At 38.8% G+C, this 26738-nt stretch overlaps 2 protein-coding genes across 6 annotated transcripts in view; one reads left to right on the forward strand and one right to left on the reverse strand.

The window, feature by feature from the left end:
• Nucleotides 1-12: 12 nt before the first annotated feature.
• Nucleotides 13-12684, forward strand: EFCAB9 (EF-hand calcium binding domain 9). 2 transcript variants are annotated; one of them, XM_058171311.1, is made up of 4 exons: nt 13-342; nt 7620-7768; nt 10267-10443; nt 11822-12684. In XM_058171311.1, exons 1-4 carry the CDS (start codon nt 210-212, stop codon nt 11984-11986), a joined length of 624 nt encoding a protein of 207 aa, XP_058027294.1. In that variant the 5' UTR covers nt 13-209; the 3' UTR covers nt 11987-12684. The 2 variants fall into 2 exon arrangements, with proteins under 2 accessions (XP_058027294.1, XP_058027295.1); XM_058171312.1 differs by lacking the exon at nt 13-342 and adding an exon at nt 4731-5237.
• A 1365-nt stretch (nt 12685-14049) lies between these two features.
• Nucleotides 14050-26738, reverse strand: part of UBTD2 (ubiquitin domain containing 2) — a 77061-nt gene continuing 64372 nt past the window's right edge. For all 4 annotated transcript variants that reach the window (XM_058171307.1, XM_058171309.1, XM_058171308.1 and 1 more), the window contains one exon: nt 14050-20084. In XM_058171307.1, the coding sequence (XP_058027290.1) occupies nt 19687-20084 (398 nt within the window). In that variant the 3' untranslated portion in view covers nt 14050-19686. The remainder of the gene's footprint in view (nt 20085-26738) is intronic.

Raw genomic sequence — 26738 nt, forward strand, 5'->3', positions numbered from 1 at the left:
CACCTGCTAAAAGTCGGACGGGAGCCAAGACCTCCGGCCTCTCTGGCCGGCCCCGCCCCTCTCCGCCGGGACACCTTCCAGTTCCTGCGGCTCCGCCCCAGCACGCGTTCCGCTGAGCTGCTCCCCCGCGCGGGTCGCGTCAGAGCGGGAGTAAGCCCGCCCCGGGTCCTCCTGCGCGACCCGCCTTTCCGCGACCCCCTTCCACAACCATGGCCCGTTCCTCCTCCTCCTCTTCTTCAAGAAAGCGGTGGAGGGGGGCCGTTGGAGACTTTGCGATTTCTTCAGCCCCCCCCCATCTCGTTAAATTTGGCGGGACAAAACCGTCGTCAGATGAAAGCAGTGGTGGGTTTCAAATTTTTTTACTACCAGTTCTGTGGGTGTGGCTTGGTGGGCATGGCAGGGGAAGGGTACTGTAAAATCTCCATTCCCCCCCACCACTCCGGAGGAAGGATAGTGCAAAATCTCCATTCCCTCCCCAATCCAGGGGAAGGTTCCTGCAAAATCCCCATTTCCTCCCGATCAGCTGGGACTCGGGAGGCAGAGAATAGAGGGGGGTGGGGCCACTCAGACTTTTTACTACCGGACTACTCAAAATTTCCACTACCAGTTCTCCAGAAGTGATCAGAACCTGCTGAAACCCACCTCTGAATGAACGGGATAATAATGCCCAATACCCGGGTAGTCTCTTCCGCGTCCGAGAGGCTTTCCTTCCCCATAGAGCTGCTGAAGAATCTGGGGAAGGATTTTAAGGTCCTAATATTAAAGAGCCGGTGCTTTGCCCTTGGGAGCGACTAAGGATTGGAGGTGGGGGGCGGGGGGAATTAATCATGCCCTTGAATGTGATTTTCTGAAAATGGTCAGGCTGAGTTGGGATAGAGATGGGGTGAGTAAGACACGATTTCCTGAATTGCTCCGAGAAAGTAACCGTTGTCTAGGACAGCCCAAGCACTTTAACTAACAGTAGGTTGGAAATGCCTGTCAGCTAGTAAGGCTGTTGCAGAAAGAGTAGTAAGTAGGTGCTCTCCAGTGCCTTATAAACTACATTAGCAAGTTATATAAACCCGGCTTGTGGTACAGTTTTGCGTGGCCAGTGAAGAAAACTGGATCAAGCAAACCATAATAAGGCTTTGGTTTTGAACTGATTACTTCATTCTGTAATTACTTAATAATTTTGTGTCCATCGAGCCAGTGAGCTTGTCGATCAAAAGGTCAGTTCAGCGGTTCAAATTCCTAGTGCCGTGTAACGGGGTGAGCTCCCATTACTTCTCCCAGCTTTTGCTATCAGTTTGATAGCAGTTTGTAAAAAATGCAAGTAGAAAAATAGGGACTGCATTTGGTGGGAAGGTAACAGCGTTCCGTGCGCCTTTGGTGTTTAGTCATGCCGGCCACATGACCACAGAGCTGTCTTTGGACAGCGCTGGCTCTTCAGCTTTGAAACGGAGATGAGCACCACCTCCTAGAGTCGGTAACAACTAGCACATATGTGCAAGGGGAACCTTTACCTTTATGTATGTGTACCAGGGGTGAAATCCAGCAGGTACTGACAGGTTCTGGAGAACTGGTAGCGGAAATTTTGAGTAGTTCAGAGAACTGGCAAATACCACCTCTAGCTGGCCCCAGATTGGGGTGGGAATGGAGATTTTTGCAGTATCCTTCCCCTGCCACGCCCACCAAGCCACACACACACCAAGCCATACCAAACCCACTAAGCCATGCCCACAGAACCGGTAGTAAAAAAAAATTGGATTTCACCACTGATGTATATGCTATCTATTGTTAATACAAGGGCAAAATAGATAAGCAATACAGATTTATCAAGAATTAAATACCAAAAAGAAAAAGGGGAAAGAACAATTGAGGTGTTGTTGTTTTTTATAAAAAACCTGCTAATTTGCACTATTGCGGGCATTTAAATACTCTTTCAAGTCTCACTGTAAGTAATATGCTTGCACACCCTGCTATGTGATGTTTTATACAGTATGGGAACCATTCTTAAATTTGGTTAAAGTTCTATAATATATATACTGTTGCTTTTGTCTTTGCTGCATATGTTCCAAGTTTTAAGTTCCAAGTTTTAAGTTCCCAGCTAGACGCTGTCAGGAGCATCTTGATAGCATTATCCAGCCAATTATTGATGTTAGAGAAAACAATTGTTAGTTTGGCACAATGAGGGTTAGATGACACTGGAAGTTGCTCTGAATGGCTGGTATGGAAATGCTCATAAGTGGGCCACTAGAAAAGAAATGTCCAGTGTCATCCAAGCCCACACAATCCCAGTGCGGCAGAAGGGTTAAATACTCAAGGATTCTGTGTGGCCAGTTTTTGGTTGCTGCTGAGCCTCTCTTCCCAAAAAACCCTTCCCTGACCCTACTATTGTATCTTGTGTCTTTCAAACCCAGTTTATAGTCATACCCAGTTTATTAAGACTAGGCTGACTCATTTGGGTACAGTATCTGTTGTGAGAACATAATCTAAGTCTTTGTTATTCCAATATGTCCCCATTATGATATCAGGAACTAATGCAGACTTGTCGTATTGTTCTTCCATTGATTAAGCAGCTTTGAAAATAAGATTTATAAACTTATTTTCAGAATATAGGACAGACAATGCTACATTTATACTATAGGACAGAATGTGTGAGTGGAGAGCGGCATGTAAGTCAACCAGTATAAGATAGATAAGATAACTTTATTGTCATTTTTTTACTGTGAGCACACCAGCCCATCTTAAAAATGAAATTATGCTGCCCGCTCTCAAGAGAAAGTGTATATCTACCCAAACACATACATAACACACACATACACACGCTATATACATACATAAATATATACCTGCACCATACATATATACAGAAATATTTTTGAAATGATGGTGCCAAATGTAACCTCTTTATCTTGGCTTTACTAAAAAAAAGATGAAGGAGGCCCTTGCGAGGCACTCATTTCATCCATTAAAAATACCCCCCTTTCCCCCCTCCTCACTTTTGTTAAATAGACTCTGACATGCTGCAGAAAGCCAAACCTTCAAATTAACTGCTATGTTATATTCCTTCTTTAAATAGGCAAAATTATGTCCCGATGTTTGGGCCTCAATTCCTATAAATCTATCCAGCATGGCTAGTTATCACATAGAGGATGTCAGCAAAGTTATCTACACATTAGATATATTCTCAAAATATGATCTGGGAGGGTCCTGTATTTGGAACAGACCATGTCTTCAACATGTCATCAGGGTGCCAAAGCTCACAAGATGTTCATGTTCTTTCTTGAATATTTATATCTTGTGAGCTTTAGCCCTCTGATTCTAGTGTATGAGATGCTTGTCTTGTTAGAAATCCCCCCCCCCCGCCCTACAAATTCTGTTTTGTCTTTCTGCCTGAATTTGGCAAAATCTTGGACAAGAAAAGTCAAATTTGGCTATCTCACAGGATTTGTAGTACTTTGAAAAATATTTTTAATTTCATTTTTAATCTTGCATTCAAATTTAACCATGGAAATGTTTTAGTTATTTTTTAAAAAAAAAAGAAATGTTGATAAATATAATCTTGTAGAGACATCTAGAGGAACTATGTGGAATTTCAGAGCTCGCTTATATAGCAGATATGGTAGATGAAAAACAGGAAAATAATCTTGTAAACTTCCTAATGATCATCCTTATTATACAATAGTATAGTAGAAAAATATCAACATTTAATCTGCAATCGGAAGATTTATGATAGAATTTTATTTGTAAATGTACTTACCTTTCAGCAATAAAAGTCTGAAAACTGGACTGAATATACATATGAATGTTAGAGAAAGGTGAAAGTGGCATGTTTGGAATTATTGGAATTGAAGTCCACACATCTTAAAGTTGCCAAATTTGAAAAATACTGATTTAGCAGAATGCAAATGGGAAGTGCTTTGTTTGGGGAACGAGAGGAGGAATGGAGGCGAAGCAACAATTCCCTTTATTAGGGCAAACAGCTAACAGACAACAAGAACAACGAATGGCAAGCAAGGCAAAGAAGGAGAACACAACTTTCTGTCACTGTTATTTATACGGCAGATGTCAAACTGGTAGCTAATGACGAGTGCTCATTTCTTCCGCCGGCTGAGCTGTCGTGTCGCAGCCAATAGGTGACGTTTCCGTTTTGCCGGGCAGAGGCATGGCTGCGTATGTTCACAATAAGTCCTTGTTAGTCTCTCAAGGTCCTCAAGTTATTCTTGGCTCCCAACTTACCTGCCTTTTTTTTTCTGGTCGGGAGACATACTTCCAAATAAATCCCATCCTATTTATCCTTAGAAGGCCAATAGGGTCTATATCCATGATGGCAAACATATGGCACGGGTGCCAGAAGTGGCACGCAGCACCCTCTCTGTGGACACGTGAGCCGTTGCCCCAGTTCAGCTCCGCCAGCAATTTGCATGCACCTCCCACTGGCCAGCTGGTCTTCGGGTCTCTGCCACACATGGGCGGGGGGCCACGCACGCATGCATTAGGGGGCGTGTGGCATATGGGGTGTGCTCATGCAGAGGAGGTGGGGCGCATCCGGGGGGGCGCGTGCATTGCATTTTGGGGGTTTGCATGCGCACATGCACGCACTTTGGACACTTAGTCTGGAAAAGGTTAGCCATTACTGGTCTATATCATAATGAGACTTAGAAGCCATTTGTTTATATAAAGATGATAGTATTGACTATCATCTTTATATAAACTTTATAAAATATCATCTTTATTTATTTGAATAAAGATGATAGTATTGACAATTTGCAGAGGAATATCTTTGGTCCTCTTGAAGAACTGTTTAAATGTTACATGGGGAAAGGAATGTAGCAGGCACCAATAAAGTATCTGCAATACCAGCGCACTGGTATTGTGGGGAAACTAAAATAATTAGATTGATGCTTAATCTAGCTGATAACTTCAAATAGATAAAAACAAGACAGAAATGTTTCTTCTCCATCCTTGTTTTCTGGGTGCAAAAACTTTTACAGAACAGCACAAAAGTCTTTTTTGTCATCATGTTCTAATTCCAGGGTGGAATTCTGGGATTGTAGTGTTGGCATCACCATGGTCAATTCCAGAATTCCAAATATAAACGTAATTCTTCTATGGCAAGATGAGGCTGAAGCCAAAAAGCTTCTTTCATTTTCTGTGCTTAGATAAAATATATTGCTTATTATCTGTCAGAAATGCCAGAGCTCTGACAGTTTACTTTCATCTACTTGATGTTCATAAGAAGAACTCTTTGAATAGTAAGTAGGATATGGGAGCTAAAGAAAAGTCTATAGAAATGAAATATAGGATTATCATTATTGTATTATTTCCTTTTGAAGATCTTTAAGTATTGGGTTTTTTTCCCCCCAACTTCATTGAAATGAGAAAACTGAATATACCTCATTGAATATCTTCAGACTTGGAAGTCAAATGGTACTGCTATGTTGAACAGTTTAACATACCTGTAGGTTAACTATCAAAGATGGGCCCAAGTAAATTGCATTACATGCCTCTCTTGTTAGTGTATCCCACTAACTTTTCCTCATTTGTCCCAGTAGCTCTATTTCCTTGACACACTCAACTGTGGCTAAATCAGCCATGATTTACTCAGCTCAATTATCATGGGGGATTGCTGTGAGATATTAAGGTGTAAAGTAACTACAAAAGCTGAATTTGCACATTTAAATTTATTTATTTATTTATTATTCATATTTATATACCGCCCTATCTCCCGAAGGACTCAGGGCGGTTTTTTAAATAAAGTTGGTTACGCCAGGGTTCATATATCATGCAAACATAGCCCCTATCTGGAATTAGGAGTTCAAAGCTGATCTAATTGTGACAATCCTGTGGCAAAAATCACTAGACTGATAAGGAATTGGAGAGGTTATATTCTTAGCAGTCATCTGGTTATTGAAACCACTTGGGGATTTATCTGTACCTTCAGGTTCACGTGAATCGGAGTGCAAACGGGTGTGGAACCTTTTTGGGACTGCTGAAAGGATTGTGTTGTAGACAGGAGATGAGTGGTGTTCAGTATGTCGACCTTGCTGTCTTCAAAGAAAGAGGACCACTGGTTTGAAAGAGGGGTAAAAGAGGCCATCTATGTTAAAATTGAACAGGCTTTTTTCAACAGAGAGGGATATGACACCACATACTGTATCTCCTGCATTCTGATTCAGGTGAACCTAAGGGTAAGATAAACCCTCCACAAGTTTCGGAGAGCTAATAACTGACCTTCAGAGTGCTAATGACCGGATGACTGCTAAGAATCCCTCCATTCCCCACAATTCAGCCAGAACTGAAGAAGCTTCTTGGATGAGAAGTGAAACGTCTTCAAGGAAAAAACAAGTCCAGTTGCCTTTTGAAAAGCACCTTTGAGAGGTTCTTTGAAGCACTTCCTTGAAGTTGCTTCACAAAGCAAACTTCATAGTGTAGCTTTTCCAAACATGTTACCCTCTGGATGCTTTGGAACCAATCCCCCAGAATTCCAGACTGTATAGCAAGTGAATTGGGAGTTCTAGGAGTTTCAGTCCCATTTGATCTAGAACAGGGGTCTCCAACCTTGGTAACGTTAAGACTTGTGGACTTCAACTCCCAGAATTCCTCAGCCAGCTTCGCTCTGGCAGTTGAAGTCCACAAGTCTTTAAAGTTGCCAACGTTGGAGACCTGAGATCTAGAAGGTGCCAGACTGGGAGTGCTGCATTGGGCTGTCTCAAGTAGACCAAAGGATAGACTGCTTCCAAATTTAGGAAAACTGGTTTTCATACTTGTTTCCAGGAATGTATGCCTCTTCATTTGATTTAAGGCAGCATAATTTGTTGGTTCTGTGACACCACCGTGCAACTTATTTTAGGCTGCAGTTAGAGCTAGGAATGTACATATATTCAATTATATATTTTAAATAAACTTTTTCAGTAACATGTGGAAAATGTCTTTGAGAGATTGTTTTGAGATACTGACATCTACTCTTATTTGGTGTGCTGTTACTCAGTGGCTGGGTTCAAACATTTAACTAAGCCAAAATATGTTGTTAGATTTTAATTATTCTGTTGTACGAAATGTATTACCGCTTATTCAGTATACCATTATGTATAAATCCAATCAATATTAGTTGCTGTATTACAAATTGGAATATATTAAGAGTTACCAGATTTGGGTAGCAAAAATTAAGATGGCTACTATAAGATATAAACAATTGTTTTCTGTACCACCATCTGGATTTTGCAGCCCATATCTGGATATTCTAAAATGTACAATACACTATTATTATTATTATTATTTATTAGATTTTTATACCGCCCTTCTCCCGAAGGACTCAGGGCGGTTTACAGCCAGAATAAAAACAATAACAATGTACAATTAAAACAAAATTAAAAAACTTATTATATAATTGGCCGAAATTTAAAAACATTTAAAATCTAAAAACCCTTAAAATTCATCTAAAAATTTAGAATTTAAAAAATTTAAAATTTAAGCCAGCCCCGTGCGAGTAAATAAATACGTTTTCAGCTCGCGGCAAAAGGTCCAAAGGTCAGGCAATTGGCGCAAGCCAGGGGGAAGTTCGTTCTTATTAATAGTCTTATTAACTACAGTAGATCCTTTGCACACACAAGGCTTAACACCACATTGTTTTTCAGATATGCAGTTTTACTACTTCGTTCGTCATGTAACTAATCTATCCAAATCTCAGATCATGCTGGTCTTTGATTTACTGGATTGGGATGGCAAAGGGGAGATCGGCTTTGATGAATTCTACATGTTGGTGTGCATCATAATGGCACATGAGGTAAGTTAATTAGATTGCTGAAGGTGACTGAAGAAACATTTGGTTTTGCAATGAAGTCCACCTTCATCATGTAATCTTTTTTTTACTTATATAGCAGGGTTTTTAGAGAAGTTTTGGGGTGCTAAGTGAAGAAAAATCTGTTTTGCAAGCATTTTCCTTTCTGCAAATGGATGGACAATTCTGAGTCCAATTGTTGACACAAGCTGATTTCTCATTTCTGATTTCCCAGTGAAAAAGCTTACATATCTTTACAGAGTGTGCACCTGTTCCTCCTTGGCTGCAACTTCTGTGGCAGGGGTCAGCAACCAAAGAGCCACAAAGATCCTAACCGGAAGCCCCCATTCAATTCTGGAGCCAACTGGAAGTCTGGTTCCCCCATCATAGTCTCCTCCTAGCACGGCATCCTTTTTCCTCTACCTGTCCTAACCCCAAAAGCCCTATCAATTGTGGAGCTGACCAGCAACGGAGCCGCAGCAGAGGGATGAAAGAGCCACATGTGGCTCCAGAGCCGCGGGTTGCTGACCCCTGTTCTTTGGGAATCAATTGACTAGAAGCCATATGTTTTCTCATATCATTTACGTCAGAATCCTTGGCAGATTCTGAGAATCTAATGGATTAAAAAAATAATAACTTGTATCTTCTAATTCTGGCTTACTAGAATAGACTAGTCTGGGGTGCCAGGTCAGGAACTGATATAAACAAACCATGATAAGAGCTTCTTCAATTTGGGCACCTGGTTCCTGCTGACAGAAGGCAACTAACCCTGATGTGCCAGCATGTCATTTTTTTCGGTCATAATTTTCAAAAATTGCAATTTGCACAATGGGTGAACTATGCCTAATTGTATTTAGTTGAACTAGTAGCAATTTTATTTTCAAATTCTATGATGGAATAAGAAATTTTTTTGCTTCACATGAAGAGACTGTTAGTGATCTATTACTGCTAAAAAACAAACCTCACTTAATTGTAAATAGTTTAGATATGCTCTTAACCTGTGTAAATCATGGTTTGTGGAGCTAGAAATAAATGTCAGTCTTGCATTCTTTTCCTGTGACTAGCATCTACTTATACCCTAGCTTTAAAAAGGACATATTATTCAGAAAAACAAGTCCATTATATCAGCGGCCCCCAACCTTTTGAGTACCAGGGACTGGTTCTGTGGAGAGAGGTTTTTCCATGGACTGGAGAGGGCATGGTTTTGTGTGCTGCCTGCATCCTGCGGATGGAGCTTCACTTGTTCGCATGGACCGGTTTCTCCTATGCTGCGGACTAGTGCTGATCCACAGACCAGGGGTTGGGGACCCCTGCATTATATGTCAGGTACAGGGGCTTGTACAATATGGCTCAAAGAAACGGTCATGGGCAGCTGCACTGTATAGTAAGAACCTCCCTCTCTCTACTCTGTATGGCTTCTCATATGCCCATCAGCTGCTACAAGACTATTTTTTTAAAATCTGGGTTTAATAGCCTTCTGAATCAGTACCATTTTCAAAAGTAGCCTGATTGACAGGAGTGTGATGGTGTTGCAGGGGGATGGGAAAGGGAGGCTGAGGGAGGTTTGGGAAAGGCTGCAACAGGCCACACCCAAGTGTAGAAAGAGCTGGATGCATGATGCAGTGGGTGCAAGCACAAAAAGGCTAGTAGAACTTGCCAGAGCAAATAGCAAGCTCCCGCGCTTTTACACCAGGGAAGCCAGGAAGGAAAGTCACAAATGGCTAGCTCATGTATGCAGAATGCTGCAACCATTAAGTATGATCCAGTTCCCATGTGCTCAAATCACAGCCATGTGATTGTAGGGTTGCTGCAATAGCCAGAATTTCAAGGACTGGTCCTAAGTACCATTCATTCAGTGCCATCACTTTGAATGGTTCTGAATGAGTGGCTGAAAAACAAAGACTAACTGTGCACAGCGTTATTTAGATTTAAGAATGTCAGGAAAAAATAGAAATGCCTGACGGCTTTTTTAATATAAGAAGATACATTTTTTGCTTTGTTTTAGATATATGTTGCATGAGCACAAACCAACGTTCTGTTGAAGTCTTCCTGCCTGAAAGATATCCTATGGTCTACAGCAGGCGTGTCAACTCACAGCGTCACAGTGTCATCACATGATATATCGTGACTATTTTCCCTTTGCTAAACCAGCCGTGGCCGTGGCCAGAGTGTGGTGCATCCGACCTGTGGGTCGTGAGTTTGACAGCCCTGGTCTACTAATTCTGAACAAATTAGTAACTCCAACAGTTGGCCCTTTTGTACAATGATCCTTAATCACACATCTCATTAAATCTTATCATCATCAAGCCATCACAGGAAAATAATTGCTAGTTATCCTGTTATCATCCATGAGGTTTACTCTTCTTCATATTCAAATTGCCATTTTAGAAGCATTTCAAGTTGTTTTTTTTTCCTGATTTCTATTAGTAATGTATAGTTTTAATGTTTGACGAGACTAGAGCAGTAGCTCTTATTGCTGTTCTTGCCTTTCTGTCTTTGACCAGAACCACCTTGAAAAACAGTTCATGTATCGTCATTCTCATGCTGTTTTTGAGTTGCTGGACATTGATGGGGGTCATACAGTTGCTCCAGCAGAGTTCCAGGCCACACGCTTCCTTTTCAATGTTAGAAAGACTGAGCTGAGTCAGATATTCAAGGACTTTGACATCTCAGGTGATGAGGTAATCAAAAGCGATGAACACAAGAGACAGGTTCCTCCTTCCCAGCTGTGTCATCTCAGTATCTTTTGTAAGCCAGAAGCAACCCAACTTAATATTGTAACTGCTGCCCGCCAAAAACTAATGTCCTCCTGGTATGTTAGTCCTGCTATGTTTAAAAATCATGGTAAAGCAGTGTGTGACTTAGCCAGGACTTGTTGGGAAAAACCCCCACAAAGTTATTTTTGTAGTAAGCATGATTTATTTTGGGATAATTTTGGGCTTTTTATTTCATGCTCAAAATCTTGCTATTTTTGCCTTGCATTTCTGTGAATAGTTCCATACTTTATTTATACACAAATACGGAATGTTCAAATTGGTGCAATGGAAGGGCTTAGTCGTTTTAAGAAGGCATGATATCCTTTCTAACCTGTCAGCCATATGTAACATGACTTAAGTTCATGTGAATGTTATGAAGGATCTTGGTAACCATGGCCTCTCTTCTTGTATCAACATGGCAGCATCCACTGACATTGAAACTTTCTGATCCTCACAGTGCCACCAGGTTTAATTAATTTAGAGCAGAAGCTCTGAACTTACTTCCTGTGTAAGAATAGTTACTTACTTGCAAATTCTGTAAATTCACAAGAAATTCTATTTGACTGTTTGTTAAGATTACATGAAACTTCAAGTTTGAAAAAGTTTATCAGCTTACTGTGTTTCAACTTTTGATAACATGGCCCGTTCCAAAATTCAACTCCAGCATGCACTGGAGAATATCCACCCACTGAGTTTGGGTGATGCAGCTACTAATAACTGGTTAGAAGGCTACAGTCAACTGTTACTTCAAAACACTTACAAATGGAGACCTTATTCAAGCAGTTGTGAATATTGAAGTAAGATTTACCTTCCAATCCAATTTACTTCTGTATATAGAATGGTAAAATGAGACTATTTTCCTTTGTAAAAGGATGAATGCTTGGTATTCAGGCAGTTCTATGGACTTCTGAGATTTAGTTTGAAGAGTACTAATAGAGGAGGGAGGAAGAGTGAAGCGAGATACTGTTTGAAGAGTGACAGAAATATCTTCTGGGGATTACAGTGATACTTTGGTACTTATTGTTAATTGGTTCCAAGAGGCATGATGAGTATAAAAAACAATGAGTACTAAACAATTTTTTCCCACAAGGAATAATGTAGTGAGTCACAAGGCAGCTGATACAAGTTCTAACGCATGTTGAGTAACAAACAAACAATAAGTACCAGGAAAAAAATGTCAGGTCAAAATGCATTGAGTACCAAATTTGATGAATTCAAACCAGTTGAGTACCAAGGTATCGCTGTACATTATAAGCCTGCTGTCAATATTCCACTAAAATACTATTATGTTTTGCTCCATTAGCAACTGAACTACAAGGAGTTTAGAATGTTTACGATCTTCTGCATTGATAGACAACAGAGGAAAGCAAAAGATAAACTGAAAAGAGAGATGGCCAAAGCCGCAGCTGAAATTGAAGCAGAAGAAGAGTATGCTGATTTTACCAGATTTAAACAGAAGAAGTTCTAACAGCATATAGAATTAATCTATGACAGCTCTCCAAGGTTTAGCAATTTAAACCAAAATGATGGTGATAGGAAAACTTTGCAACTTGTTCAAAACAGCAACAAGATACTAGTGGGCAGTAATAAGATGGTGTGCTGTAATATTCAGTGCTCTTTAAAGAATAAATCACCTTTTAAAGTATAACCTATTTTTCAAAAAATAAAAAAGGCGGAGAATCAAGAAACAACTGATCACTTATTGGATGAATTGGGTGCTTATTAGAAAAATGGAAGAATTGCATGGAGCACTGTATATTTAAAAAGAGCAGTATAAGATGGGACAGCTTGATCTAGAATGGATGGATGAGGTGTCTGAAAAGTCCAGAGCTCTAGGCTAGCTTGAGAAATCAAAACACCCACTCTACTGCCTATCTTTTTCTTTATTTAACATGGCTGACTTAGGAGAGGAAGCCTTTATCCCAACTAGTCTGGAGCTGCTTCAGGTCAAAACTTAACTCCTTTTAATGCCTTCTTCCCCCCACCCCCACCCCACTGATTCATTGTCTGATCTTCCACATCCACAACTATACATTTGCAGGACTTAATACTTTACTTTGACTTCATTTAGATTGACAGCAGGTCTAAAAACAGCAGATTGTGGCCTACTACAAATATCCATGGTACATAAATAGATTCTGGGCACCACACATAAGGAAAGTGCTCCAATAGATACTCCTGTCCCTTTATAGAGCTACCTTTTATAGCAATAAACTAGTATGTCCAAGAGTCCTGTGAAAACTATACTTTTCAAACACGAGTAGTTTTCAAAGGAAGTTTTTTTTTTTTTAAATTGCAAAAGGACTTTCCCATTTCTTTAGGATAGAGAGTATTGAACCCCATTTCATTTGGGGAGAAGAATGTCAGGGTCAGCCTGAATTTCCATCATAGTATCAAAACTTTGTCCTGAATTTTTGCATTGAGATATCCAATATATTTCTAAAACATTAGAAATTGTTTTCCACATTTTGATTTGTATGCATGCTGGCAGCTGCTGTGGCTTCTTGGCACATATTTATGTAAAGTAGTACCGTTGAATTTTTTTTTTTCTTCCAAAGATGGGGACATATCTAAAAAAGCCCACTATCACTTTTTGAACTCTTACTTTTTCATATGTGTGAATTTTAAGAAGTATTTCACAAACGCATAGTAAATAAAATAATAAAAAAATCAGATATAGGTTTATGATCCATAGAAAAAAAGGTAGATTTTGGAAGATGGTAATTGAAAAGTGAACTAAATGCACAGTAATCAAGCAAAATAGAAATCTTAAGGTAGATGTAAATGTATTAAATATTCATTCATAATCATGGCATTTCTATATTCAAATTGCTTGACATAGTGTAAGCCGCCCTGAGTCTTCGGAGAAAGGCGGGATATAAATGCAAAAAAAAAAAAATTAGCAGTGAAGGATTTACTGACTAAAAATGATCAATGGTTGTGGGACCTTTCTGACCAAAATCTTCCCATTTACCACTTTCTAGTAGAAGCTAAAAATGACGTAAGGGAGTAATGATGCTATGCAATCAGTACTTTGAAAGCTCTAAACAGATTTAGAATTTTCAATTAGGCACACCAGTGCATTGCTATAATAATATATACGAGGGCATTTGCTGAGCTACAGACTCCAGCAAGGCAGGATAGAAACCACCATTAAATAATTTAGCTCTAGTTTAAGAGAGAAAGAACACAGAACTTGTATTCTAAAACAAGACATATCCTGTATTAGCTTTATTGTTTAGCCCTCCCCAAAATAAATAAAAGGCGTTTCATTTTTCTTTTTAACACATAGCATTCTATAATATACATTCCTACCTTTTTGAAATCAAAAAGTTTCATTTATACTTTTCATTTCATTGTTCAAAAAGAACTATATGTGCTCAGAGATCTAAGCATAGAGATGTCTGAATATGAGCCTGGACTACTGATGTGGCAGAGATACAGCATGAATATAAGCCATGGCTTGAAAAGATTTGTTGTAAAAATCTGGAAAAAAAAACCCTCTTAAAAAAGGTTCATACAACCCATGCATAAAGTTATTTTTTTTTAATTTTATAAAAGTTACAGGAAGAAAAGGTGTCACGTCACTGTAATTCCTCTGACTTTCTTTTTAGCCACTGAAATTGTGTACTGCATTACTAACCATCTGTAGAACATGAATGCCTCTTAAATACATGGCACACAACAAACAGTGTACAAAAAAGGATTTACCAGAAAAAGAGAAGATATTTTATTCAAGAAATACAAATTGATGGTACCAGCCATCTTTGGAAGCCACTACCATGAGGCAAATAGGACATTAAACTTGAGTCCTTTGCTCAGCACACCAGAAAAGAGTGTCATTATACACTGCCAGCTGCCTAGCGTACAATTGCTCGAAAGGCTGTCTCCAGTTTCTTGACATTCCCAGGATATGGAGAAGAGAGGCACAATGAAGGCCCTTGATAGAAGGCAATTTCATTATTTCAGTTAAAGCCCCAGAAATAGTTTGTATATCTGTGAGTTCAAATCAAAAGAACCAAAAATACCCATTTAAGCTGACTTCCATCTTTGGCTTGATTTAACTACCAGGAAAGAAAAAGGGATCAAACAGATGCATTTTTACTATTCTCCATAAAATCAATATTTGGATCTTCTGCTTAACAGCATAGTTCTGGTTTACAAACCATCTGGACTATTTCCAGAAATATTTACCTCGTGACCTTAATCAGAAGGCATGAGCATAATTTTTCATGGATTGCTAATGCCATGTGGAAACCCATCACTGTTGTTCAAACTTAATTATGAAGCAAATTCTAAGGGAAAACCTCCCCACACGTTTATACTTTTTAGTTCTATACATTTACTGATATGCTTTCCAATATTCCACTCTCAAAATGGGATGGAGGGAAACAAAAGAGTTGAATAAAAAAATGAATAGTTCATGGCTACATCATTGTTTTAAAAATCAGCCAACTAATCTTGGGAATACGGATGCTTGCCAAAAGGAATTGCTAGTATTAGTTTAATATTCTCTTGCTTTGAGTAAAATGATGAAAATGTAGACTGGTTCATTTCTATATCTTCCATACATAGCATTTCTTTCTGCTATTTACATACTGTTGGTAGAAATGGATTTTTTAAAGCACACTTGGGAGGCATTTTTAAGTGAAGCCCATGCTAGACTGTTGAAGAAACTGCACTTCAAGGAAAGCGCCACATAATCATAAGCAAACACTATGAATGCACAATCATGTAAAAATGAAACAAACCAGGATTGTTTGTGTTAAAACATCAAAGAATTTCAAGTGGTGTATATGATTATAACATTCAAAATTAAGCAAGAAAAAAAAATCAACACTAATATGCCAATGCTTCCAATGCACCTACGTATATGTCTGTCTGTCTGTCTTTCCACATCACACATATACACATAACTGTTGCATTAATTTATGTTTGGGTTTGGATGTTTAAAAAATGAAAGCATTTCTGTAAAATCTTTTCTGCACTTTGTCAGTTGTTTATATCATGTTATCGAATAAACATTATCTCCCAACTAAATATATTGCTTTTACCATATTTTAAAAACATATTTTTCTTATCAAATTATTTCTTGAACATCTCTTTAGCGATGAGAGAATTATGATTTTTATATTATCATTTCTTTAATCTTGCTGACAACTTTTTCCACAGCATAGTGAAGCACAGTGAACACTATCCGTCTTATATTAATTTGTTGCTACGTTGTTGTACATAATGGAGTACAAGCACTGCTACTGTCCTTTGTCTTTCAGACCATTCCAGAACAAGCAAATTATAAACTACCCATTAACTCTGAAGCATATAGTACTGACATCTTTGTCAGACAAGGGTGCAAACAGAGTTACTATAGTAGGATATATTCACTAATTCAACAGCAAAAGAATGTTAATTAGAAATGTTATGGGAATTTGATGTAGCTATTGGGGAAACTGTTGTTTGCATTTGATAACTTAGTCAGGTATTATATCTTTATCATATACATTACCTTACGTGGGCGTGGAGTGGGAGGCACATTTTGTAGACAATGAGCTGGCAGTGAATCAGAATCTGGACTACATACAAATACAGTTTAATACAGTGCTTGCTTGAACTTCTGTTATTGCAGAATAACTGATAATTCTTGCAGATTAACAACATTAAAAGCCTACAGTAATTGCCTTATTATTTCTTAAGAGTTGGATGATGGTGGTGATGACATATTATAAACTTCTTTGGAGCAGAAAAAGAAAGAAATAATAGACTCACCAGACTCTTCTTTTGTTCTGAGAAACAATTTCTATTCAAAGTAAAAATTATTCATGATACGCATGAATTAAACCAGATATTAAATATCCCTTATTTATGAATAGAAGTTCTTACATCAGTGCAAAAGAAGTAATTAAATTATCATGCACCTGCCCCAAACTGATCTTTTGTTGGCATTAACCAAATTCTAACTTTATGGATAATTCATTTTTTTTTCCAAAGTATTCCATTCTAATTGTAAGAGAGGTATCCTCCATTTTTTCAGGAAATGTCTTGCAATGTGCCTTCCAAGTTGATTTATAAGCAGGTTAGAGAAAAATGATCAGAGCGTTAAAAAAAAATGTCCCAATGTGCAGTCTGTTCATGAAAGCCCACTAGGGACTGTGGGAAATACAGAAACTATTCTAATGTATTCTGGTGATTGTTACTTCAGAGCAATAGGGTTACTGATGAGCACTTTAGAGCTGACTATATTCCAGATGTTGTTTTTACAAAATTATTACAGTAATTCTAAAACATCTATAATCATGTTGGCCAGCATTCTTCGGCTGTTGAGGATCCACAATTGAATCCTGATGCATCAACACTGAAAAGCATCAACTTCGTTCTCTGAACAACAGGAAAACTCTCTTATCTCAATGAAGAGCAAAAGAAATGTTCCTTGCTCTTTTGATTTACCTATTAATTGACAAAACTGATACAGGATAGATTTGCCTGCCCTTTTTCCTACAGAGAGTTGAGTGAATGCCAATGATAGGAAGGAGCTGGTGCTCACTCCCTTTGTGCTGATTCCACCATCCCTACCCCCATATTTGTGGCAGCAGTACTGTAAATATAATTCACTGGGGAACAATCAAGAAACTTAATTTGATAAACTTGGTGAACACATAAAAAAGGGCAATAGTTACAAAAATCATCAGACTATATATACTTTCACTTTTTCCTTAATAGTTGCAATTTTTCTTCCTTTTCTAAATAATCCTGGAAAAAATAAAAAGTGCTAAATAATAATTTTTGTCATAGTTTTCCTGATTATAATCCTGTAACTTGCACAATATGTAGTGCATATTCCTTATCTAGGCACTGCCCAAATAAATGAAAATTCGAACATTGTAGAAATTTAAATTTCCATTTAAAGCACATCCAGACCTTGCTTGATATAGTCACAATATTAAAAAGTATCCCTAGTGATATGCAGGATTTTGAATTCATTCAATGACTGTTGGGCTCTTAATATTAATGGAACACCAACAACTGTTTCAGGAAAAGGGAAATTTAATCAACAATTTTAAAAAAGTTACTGTTTACTGAATATTTCTATGAAAACATTTTAGTTACTAACTGACCCTAATCTAGATCAAACAGCAATAGACAATGGCCAGAAGAGTTCTATAGTTGTGACACATGATACAGTCATGTAAATATAAAAACTGATTTCTAAATGAAAAAATCAGGGCGTAACGCACATTGTATATTTTATTTTAAAAAATCAATTTAATTAAAACTGGAAGTTCTGTAACTGTAAGGTCCATGTGCATAAAGAAAGATAAATTAGATTTGGTATTTAGCCAGCAAAAGTTGTGTCAGAAATGATGACATTACTAGCAAGCACATGACCATGTCAGAATCAAGGAGCAGACCCAATGACAGGCCCCACTTTAAAATGACATATTTGATGAATATGCCCATTGTTCTGATACACTTGATCAGTGCCATTCTCCAAACGTATTAATTATTCTAGAGAGAATCATTACTAATGTTACTCAAAGCACTCTTAAAGGATATACTGCACCTACTTCCCTAAAGAATGTCTTCCCTTCAGATTCTAAAGGGAAAATCCTGTATGATATTGCTAAGGTTCACATTGAGCTCTAGATAAATGACATCATTTAAAATCTATCAACTATAAAAAGTTATAATCTATTTGCCACAGGCACTCTTTATACACTGTTAAATGCCTAAGTATGAAGAGGTGTCATGGAAGATAAGAGCACTTAAAAGATGCTCTCTTATTTAAACGTTTATGGGGGGTATATATGCTGCTTTTACAAACTAAATGAATCCAGTCTTAATGCAAGTTTCCATCTCTATAACTTATTTAGGGATTCAGGGAAAATAACATAAATATACATGCAATGCAGAATCCCCAAAAATGTACTTATGGGTCTAATGGTATATTTGAAAGCTCTAGTGTTATACAGTCTATAATATTTTCACCTGCTAGTGAAGTTTTTTTTCTTCCCAATCCTTTCTCATAATTTTCTCCCATACTGTGTACAATGGCAGTGTCTGTGTGTCTCTGTGTGTGCGCATACATATGTATGTATATTTGAGTAGGAATAAAAACCTCAGGTTTGATTATGGCAAAGAAATACAAATATCAGTGGGTAAAAATGCTATCAAGCAAGACGAACTCTTATTAGAAAAGTGTATGAAACCAGCTTGTGCTTTTTCCTAATTAGTTCATTGCTATTTTTGAGGGTAAAGAAGGTTCAAAACTATTGTTTTAAATATCAGAGGTGAACATATTAAATAAAAGATGTCCTGTGCCTTTTATATTCTCAAGCTGGTATACTTTGAATATTCATTTTTCACCAATCATAATAGTGTACAATTATTTGATAGGCCCTTTTATTGGTGGGATTTGTACGGCAAGTTTCCTTATAGTGGACCGCTTACAGTATACAAGAAATTATGTATTTAATAAATTATTGCCTAATTTTTCAAAAGGCAGTATTTATACACCCTGAAGTCAGCCCTAGCAAATTGCTATTTGTTGCTAAATCGGAATGTACCAAAACGTTTAGTAAAACCTAAATTTGAGAACATACCATTATTGGAGTGTACCTCTAGTTCTTTGCTACTCATTATTAAGCAGGAGTCTTACTGAGCCAGTAAATAAAACCCTAATAGAAACAACCCCTACAAATATCACAGCATGCTAGATTAACCAGGGGAGCTACAATGATCGGCTGAACTATAAGTGACACTGATTTCATGAAACAGTTCGATTTGGTTTAATCCTTTAAAAAGTGCTTTTCACCTTCATGGATCAATACATCACTTATAGTTCAAAGCACAGTTTTATCATTATCTACCTTGAATTTCAGGATCACTCTCTCACAAACATTTTTCCATTTACTTTGTTAAGAGTGATGTCAAAAAATACTAAATTGAACAAAACCTCCAAGGATAGTTTAGAAACAGGGACTGTGAGTTTGTACATAAGGTTTGTGTGTGCGTATATTTGCTCATGTATGTTTTTACCTAAATTCCATCACAGATGGAGGGTTTGCTGGTCTTTGCTTGGAACCAAACCATTTGTAGGAGAGAATGGAAAGTGAAAAAGTTCCCACATGATAGAAGAACAGGGAAAGGAAAGAAGAGGCATATAGGCAAAAATCAGTTCTCCACCAAGACAGGATTTGTTAAGGGCTGGCTCACAATTACTTGTACCACATAATCCCTTGGTATTTTCAGTTCCTCCAGTTTCATTTTGTCTGCGAGTGGCCGGCCTGAAAAAAACCATCGCTGACTTCTAGGTTCTACGCCTTCCACTGTGTGTAGTCGTCTCTTCATGTGATACACAGTGTCCATACTGCGGACCATAAGTTTGAGGTCTTTGCCTGTTGAGAGGCGTAAACGAAGCTGGCATTCGTGACCGGAGTTAGGCGGTGGATCCGGAAAATCCAGAGTCTCTAGATCACCCTTCTCTTCTATCATGTTGATGGGTGGGGCAAGGCAGTAGACAGGAAGCTGGTATCTGTTTCCCAGTTCATCATAACATTCTGTCAGAGCACCTTTAGAAGAAAAAAAAATGGGGGAGGGATGACGACTGAGTAAATAACACATTTAAAAAAAATTAAAGCAATGTTGCATTTCTTAAATTACTTGAATATTTTTTCAGGCACAACATACAGAAGGCAACTTCTATCCTTCATCCCCTTCAGAATATTTTCTAATATTAAAGTGTATGTATATGTTATTTTTGAAAAAAAAAAAGGTTAGTTTATCAATGGCAAGGTGTAGAATAGAATAGAATAGAATAGAATAGAATTTTATTGGCCAAGTGTGAATGGACACACAAGGAATTTGTCTTGGTGCATATGCTCTCTCAGTGTAAGCAATGAATGTAGAGGAAGTATAAACATACTGATCTTTAACTAGTGTTGTTAAAACATATAGTATGTCAATTTCAAGCCTTGCTCACCTACACAGGTTATTTTAATTTGCTTTTAGCATCATAGGAGTATTTATCATATTCAGAGAATATGAATAGGCACAGTATTATCAATTACAGAAAATGTATGTGATAGAACACCCTTTATGTATTTTAAGTGGCAGCCTGTCACTGAAAGCTTGATTATGATATATCAGGTATCTGATTTACATATAAAGAAAAAAAGGTCACATTTCACAATGCTGAAGTATATGAAATTACTGTACTATCTAAAAAGTAAAATGACCCTTTTATTTTAAAGATAAATTCTTTTTTTGAGGGGAGGGGAAATTTCAGAAAATAAAGACTATTCCAATACTGTTTTCAAACTTTGGTTTCTTTCCTCCTCTGTTTCTAAAGAGATGAAATTTTGCTCTTGCTTGTTTTTAAAATATCCTGCATGAGACAATATGGTGATCATAAGATGATAATATTATTAATTCTAACACAATACAAGTCCTCCGTATTACTGCATTATTATCTGGGGTTTTAAATATTTCTGTTGATAATTACTGAATAGGTTTCGCTATCCATAGTACACTGAAACAGACTAGTCCATAAAGTAATAGGGGCCACCACATTATGCTATATTCCCAGCAAAACAAATAATACCTATCATGAAGGTATGGTCTAAATTAGTGAGATTTGTTATTACTGTATTAAAAATAAGGCTCCCCTGAATTTTGAAACATATGCTAGAGCTTCAAATTTGTTCATGACAATCTAATTTTTTTGAATTTCCTCAATTATTGATTTTATTTGAAGCTCTTTGGCTCATCAACGTAAACATTTAAGCCATCAAAAATGCCAAATCAGCTTACAAATAAGTTTAACACTTCTTTTAATTTCCCTGTTTTTATTGTTGTAAGTCATTTAAGGTAGCCCCAAGACAAGATAGGTAGAAATACATTTAACAAATAAATAATAACATAATACTGTGGAAAAAATGCAAAATGTGACGTAACAAATAAAGCAGGGCTGAAGTTGAATACTCAGCAGGTCTTTAGGTGAGCATAATTTCTTTCTGGAAGAGAAATTCAAGGAAGGAATATTAAGAAATATACATTAAACCAAGGCGAACATGATTTTTATGCAATCTGTGGCCAGAACTGAGAATGCTGATTTGCTATGTTGCTCAGTTAAAATTTAATAAAGGTGAAGTAAAACCAAATTTGCATTTCCAACAGCTGACATCTTAAGGATGTGATATTTATAGAGTCAACCTGAACCTTTGTAATAATGAAGTAAGTTCTTAATATGACACACTTTAAATATTAAGAACTTACAGGAAAAAAAGCAACTGGCAGGTATTTATTAAAAATACAAAAACAAACGGCAACAACTTGTATAGCCACTCATCTTATATATCAGTGTTGGAGAACCTTTTTGGCACTGAGATGATCTTCTGGTTTCTGCTGCTCGCATGCCCCTTCCCAGCTGGCATACCTCTTACCACTCAGTGGCACCTTCCCGCATCCCGGCCGGCATGCTTGTTACCTCTCGGTGCCGCCTTCCCACTTCCCGGCTGGCATGCTTCTTACCCCTTGGCGGCATCTCCATGTGTGATGGCGGCTCCTCCTTTTCCTCCTGGCTGCTCCAGCATCCCGGCCAGAGGCGCCAGTGCGAGAACTTCAGTGTGGCAAAGGCGCCAGAAATTGGATGGGCAGGCACCGGTGTGCATGCACATGCCAGGAAGATGATCTTCCGGTTTCCAGTGTGTGCATGTGCACTAGCCAGCTGGTCTTTGCATGTACATGCATGCCAGAAACTGGAAGTCCAGGTGGCCAGTGTGCATGTGCATGCTGGAAACCAGAAGATCATCTTCCCGGCATGCACATGCGCACTGGGCGGCTGCTCTTTCAGTTTCTGGTGCTCCCGCATGCATGAGGATGAGCTGTCTGGTGCTCCGGAACCTGGAAAAGCAACGGGCGATGGCTCGTGTACCTGGAGAGATGGCTCTGTGTGCCACTTCCGGCACATGTGCCATAGGTTCGCCATCATGGTTATATATCATAACCCTGAGAGCTTCATATAAACATTAAGATTATAAAAAACACAAAAACTATCAGCACCCCAAAGGCTTAGAAACAACTGATTGGTTGTGGAATATACTATAAACCAGAGGTGGGTTGCTACTGGTTCTGACCGGTTCAGGAGAACCATTAGCGGAAATTTAATGTGGTTCCCTGAACTGGGAGTGACCCCTGGCTGGCCACACCCCCGAACCGGTTCCCGCTTGCTCACCCCGCCCACCTGATGCTCGCTCGCCCTGCCTGCCTGCCTGGCCCAGCCACTACTTGCAGAATCTAGCCGCGTACTTCTGCTCACAGCTGCTGGCAAAGGTAAGACCAAAGGGCACGAGCCAGCAGGTGGGTGGGTGAGGGAGGGAGAGCTGGTGGAGGGGTGATACCAGCAGCTGCAGCAGGTGGTGGACCGATGCGATGGGGGAGGGAGGGGAGCGTGCAGGAGATCGCAGCATCAGAGCTCTTCCCATGCGTTTCCCCCAGCCAACCTGGCCTGCGAGGAAAGCATGCGGGAGATCCTAGCTGCAGTTTACTCATGAGCAACATTGGCCAAGAGAGGCAGGGAGAGAGGCCAATTGTGCTCACTAGTAAACTGAGGCTCCTAAGGGGGGGGTCAAGACTCCCCACCACAGCATCTTCACCTGAGGGCATCTGGCAGCCACTTCCCATCCCATGGGCTTCCCACTGCTGATTGGCCTCCTCCATGCCTGGAGACAGGAGGCGGCAGTTTCTTTCGTTGCCTGCGAGCTGCTGCCTGTGAGCAGCAGAGAGAGTAAGTCGGCAATCTGCCGGCTGCCTCTCTTTTTTTTTTTATTTGCATTTATATCCCGCCCTTCTCCGAAGACTCAGGGCGGCTTACACTATGTTAGCAATAGTCTTCATTCTATTTGTATATTTATATACAAAGTCAACTTATTGCCCCCAACAATCTGGGTCCTCATTTTACCCTACCTTATAAAGGATGGAAGGCTGAGTCAACCTTGGGCCTGATGGGACTAGAACCTGCGGTAATTGCAGGCAGCTGCTGTTAATAACAGACTGCATTAGCAGTCTGAGCCACAGAGGCCCTCTCTAATGTGCAGTTTACTTGTGAGCAAGTTTACAAGTGAGCATGGGGCTCACGAGTAAACTACAGGTTACAGGAAGCCAACAGATTGCTGGCTTACTTGCTCGCCTGGCAGAGCGCAGACTCGCAACTCTGGGTCGTCTCTCAGCTGTTGTGTGCAGGGAAAACACTTGCAAAGTAAAGAAAAACTTATCCTGAGTGCGAGAAGTTAATTGCCTTGCATACATGAGAAGTTTTTCTTTTCTTTGCAAGGTTTTTTCCTGCACACAATGGCTGAGAGACGACCCAGAGATGCTACTCTGGTAAAATGCGGATCTTAACTGTGTTGTTTTAACTCTGTAGCAACATCCTTCCCAGCTACTGCTTTCTCTGCTCAGCAGGAAGAGGGTTGTTTTTTTTTTAGGTTAGTCCTCTTCTTCGCGGGAGAGAGAAGAGCGGGGGCGGGGAGAGAAATAGAAGGTAGCATGGGATGGGGTGGGAGTGGAGGTCATCTTAGTCCCGGCCGATTGCTGCTTCCTTGGGTCCCCTCAACTTTTCAGTCCCAGAAAGCGGCTAAGCAGCTCGTTTTTATTTGGTTTCCCCTCCCACCCTGAAAGGAGTTTCAAAAGGAAGCAAGGGGGGGAGGGGGGAAGAAGAATCTGGGAGTGAGAAGAATGAGAACGAGATCAGGAGTGTGTGTGTGTGTGTGAGAGAGAGAGAGAGGGGGGGGAAGTGTTTATGTATGTGTGTGACAGAAACAAAGGAACAAAGAAAAAGAAAGAAAAAAGAAAGAAAGAGGAAGGAAAGGGGGGAGAGAGAAAATTCTGTGCTATTATTTTTAATTGTTCCATTATTTATCATGTGTTAATATTTTACACTGTCTCTACACCTAGAGTGATTTTACTGCCTTTCTTTTGCTCAGGGCTACCACATATTTTTCAGGGATTTACATGCATTCAATGTCTATAGTCCAGAGCATAAATATGTGTGTTTATTTTGTATATCAGGTTGCATAAGTCCATCTTAATATGGTATTCCTGATATGTGTTGTTTTGTATACATACAGAGAAAGCAGCACTCTTGTGATCTTTGACTTTTAGGCTTGCTGCCAAACATCAGCCATAATACTAATTACCTGTTTGAAACAATATGCAGGTTGTATTACATGAATACTATTTTATATGTGAAATTATGACTGAAATATTTCTGCACTTATATTGGTTCACACTGTCAGGACGTTTCTCCTTAGTTTTAGGTTGCTTCTCTCTTTGTTCAGTTTACATCCATTGCTTCTTGTTTTGCCTTCTGGTGCTTTGGAAAATACATTGCCCCCACCATTTCTGGCAGCCCCTTAAAAGCCTGTTGCCTATCACACTCTTGGGCAAAGCATGTGAGCCATTTCCTCCTTTCAGTGGTCCATGAAAGTACATCTATAGTATGTAGGTAATGAAGTTGAAAAAAGGTGAACAACATTTTTAGAGAACTATAGATACGTTGAGGCTGGGTGTGACAAGGAATCGCTGGGAGGGGCGGGGCCAGATGCACCCTTGACGTGAGTGACATTGAGTTGGCCACGCCCACCTAGTCACATGACCATCAAGCCACACCCACTGTCACATGACCATCAAGCCATACCCGCAAAATAAGCCACGCCCACAGTAAAAAACTTAGAACCCACCCCTGCTATAAACCACATATTATGGTACATTTTATTTTCTTAACATTATGAAGTTCCCATCTGTTTTTACAAGTCAGAAGAATGATCATTCAGTACATATAACAACTGATGAAAATCTGTAGATCTAAGGATGTTTGAGAACACTGAGAGAAATCAAAAATGTACCAAATTTAAATCTTCAAGATAAATGAGATTTGTTCAATTAGTTGTGACAGAACAAGAGACGTCTATGCTTATATAGTTCACAAGTTTGTCCCATTTAAATTAAATACGTATATTATGAAACTGTCTCTGGCTCAAGTCAGAGTAAGCCTAAGCAAGTCACCTTTCTCCTTTTCTTGTTCTCTGTGCTTCTGCATCAAGATCTTGCAATCTCAAGTTCCTTCTTATTTAACAGTGACTGGTATTACAAGAAGTAAAATATTGGGGAAAACGCAGATAGTCTTTGACTTAGGACCATTTGTTCAGTGACTGAAATTACGACAGTGCTGAACAAAGGGACTTACGACTTCTACTTGAATTTACAGCCACTGCAGCACCTTCCCAGTCATGTGAACAAAATTTAGGTGCAATTACACCAAGCCATTACAGTTGACTGCAAGGACTCCTTCTCTTCTCCCTCCTGCATAGCATTTTTAGGTGCCATAACATTATGAAATATTATGAGTTATAAGAAAAGGGACTGGAGGAAAGGGTTATAGTATTACTATGGCTGAAAACCAATGCTGATGAAATATGAAGTAAGTAATAAAACTAGTGCCACTGATTCATCATCTTCCATATATGTCTTAACAGTTTTCTGAGAGGTGATTTGCAATTCATTCTAAAAAAGCAGAATCCATGACAGAGTTGTCAGCTTGTACTGTTCAGAAATAAATATAGGGAACAGATTTTCTGACACTTATTCTTAATTTATTTTTCCTGCATTGATAATAATTGGAGAAAAGAAGAATGCCAATTCTATTTTTTTCATTCTCTTGTAAGGGGCACAGCAGGAAGATGGGAAAGCTTTGCATTTGGGTACCACAGCTGGTACACTTCCTATGGAGTTCATTGCTTGAGTACCAATTACAGAAAAGAGATACTAGCAGAAGTTCTCATTACTATAAGGATATTTCTGACAACTCTTAAAGAGTGCTGAAATGAAAATCAGCAATATTCTAAGATTTCTGAAAACATGTCACAAGTTCTAGGCTGAATCTTGTTTTGCAGTTAACAGAGATGCAACGTAACATTTATTTAATCAATGCACCAAGTAATGTTCTATTGCAATGTTGGAGGTCCATTTCTTACAGTAGGAATCCTCAGACTTTTAGATATCATGACCCCCTGAAATGACAAATGAATTTGGCAAACCATCTCAGAATAAAATGATTAGGATTATGTTTGTGGAAGAAATCATTTATTAAAAGATACAAAGCTCTTATGTATCTTAGTCTTTTCTCTTACCATGAAACAAAACCTTTTTCATTTTAAATAGAAATTTTA

This window comes from Ahaetulla prasina, chromosome 2 (assembly GCF_028640845.1).
Source record: "Ahaetulla prasina isolate Xishuangbanna chromosome 2, ASM2864084v1, whole genome shotgun sequence".
In the NCBI taxonomy this organism is placed as follows: domain Eukaryota; kingdom Metazoa; phylum Chordata; class Lepidosauria; order Squamata; family Colubridae; genus Ahaetulla; species Ahaetulla prasina.